The 1,665-nt window shown below is 46.9% G+C and overlaps 1 protein-coding gene across 1 annotated transcript; it reads left to right on the top strand.

Annotated features, from left to right (window-relative positions):
• The first annotated feature begins 317 nt into the window (after positions 1 to 317).
• Positions 318 to 1,178, top strand: LOC146762689 (endogenous retrovirus group K member 24 Gag polyprotein-like). Its single transcript, XM_085537035.1, has one exon. It carries the CDS (start codon positions 318 to 320, stop codon positions 1,176 to 1,178), a length of 861 nt encoding a protein of 286 aa, XP_085393161.1.
• Positions 1,179 to 1,665: the final 487 nt, after the last annotated feature.

The following is a 1,665-nucleotide window of genomic DNA, read 5'->3' as shown; positions in this document are numbered from 1 at the left end:
AATCGGGCGCATATCCTCCTGATGATAATTTGAAGGGAGCAGGAACGACAAATTTCCCTACAGTGTACTGTGGTGTCTTAGATCAGTGCAGAAAAGAAGCAATATTAAGGGGTGATGCTGACACATTGCAAGCCTTTCCTGTGTTGTATCAGCCGAATCAAGTCCCCCGTTGGGAATCCCTGCCTTATGAGGCAGTGAAAGAGCTAAGGAAGTCAGTGAGAACATACGGAGTTCAGTCAGCCTTTACATACAATCTTTTGGTTGCAATTGGTGATAGTTATGTTATGACCCCTCAAGACTGGAAAATTGTGTTACGAATGATCCTCTCTCCCATGCAATACACCGTGTTCATGACTGAATACCGGGAACAGGCTGCCGTCCAGGCCTTGAATAATTTGAACAACCTAAATCATATTGGCCTAGAGGAACTCATGGGGGAGGGGGCCCGGGCAACACCTCAGGTACAGGCACAGCTGGACAGGCAATGCCTGGAGCAAGTTAAGACTTTGGTGTTGCGTGCTGTCCGTCGGGTTCCTGATATTAATTCACCTGATGCTTCATTTATTTCAATTAGGCAAGGGGCTACTGAGCCTTACATTAAATTTCTTGACCGTTTACAAAATTCATTAGAGAGACAAGTAGAAAATGAAGCTGCCCGAAATGTCTTGCTTAAGCAATTAGAAGTAGAAAACGCAAATGCAGACTGTCGAAAGGTTTTACAGTCCCTAAAGAATGCAGACCCATCAATTACTGACTTGATTAAAGCCTGTCAAGATGTAGGCACAGAAAGTCATAAAATGGCCCTGCTAGCAGATTCATTGGCAACCCGACTAGATGCAGGGACAGCTCAAAAAGTAAAGTGTTACAATTGTGGGGAACCAGGTCATGTCCAAAGGGACTGTAAAAAGCCCAAGCGAGCAAATAAAAATGCTTCTGCTCTTCATACTCGACCCTGTCCACGGTGCAGGAAGGGGCTACACTGGGCTAGAGACTGCCTATCCAAACTTCCTGTTGCTGCACAGCCCTACGATCTTCCGGGAAACGGCAAGAAGAGCGCGAGACCACGCGCTATGACAGCAAATACGGTCCCGACTCAGCCAGATGCTGTCTGGCTAGCTCACTCAGACCAGCCACCGTTGGCAGCGCAGGAGTGGATTTGTCCACTGCCCAGTCAGTGACGCTGACTGATAGCACCGTGACTCTCATTCCAACAGGGGTAATGGGACCCCTTGAGGACAGGCGTAGCGCCCTCTTGTTAGGACGTTCTTCTGTTACAAGGATGGGACTTTTTGTTTTACCTGGAGTTATAGATGCTGACCATACCGGGGAAATTAAGGTAATGGCATGGACACCCTCACCCCCCTGTTTTATTCCAAAAGGCCAAAAAATAGCACAATTAGTCCCTTTTCATTCTATGACCAAACCTGGTATTAGAGATCGAACCGGTGGATTTGGGAGCACAGATAAACCTGTTGTGCTATGGACCACACAAGTGTCAAAAGACAAACCATTATTACCATGCTTAGTAAATGGCAGACAGTTATTAGGACTAGTGGATACTGGAGCTGATGTTACCATCATTAAGTCCAGTGATTGGCCCTCTGAGTGGCCACTAAGAGATCCTAATTCTGCTATTGTGGGGGTTGTGGGCCTACAGCAGCCAAA

The sequence above is a fragment of the Coturnix japonica genome, chromosome 1, assembly GCF_054131305.1.
Source record: "Coturnix japonica strain WE chromosome 1, WE-NBRP24, whole genome shotgun sequence".
NCBI lineage: Eukaryota > Metazoa > Chordata > Aves > Galliformes > Phasianidae > Coturnix > Coturnix japonica.
The sequence above is the reverse complement of the archived record's forward strand: the minus strand, read 5'-3'. Positions and strand labels throughout refer to the sequence as shown.

Coding starts and splice junctions, on each gene's coding strand:
- LOC146762689 (XM_085537035.1), top strand. CDS start 318: ATGATCCTCTCTCCCATGCAATACACCGTGTTCATGACTGAATACCGG.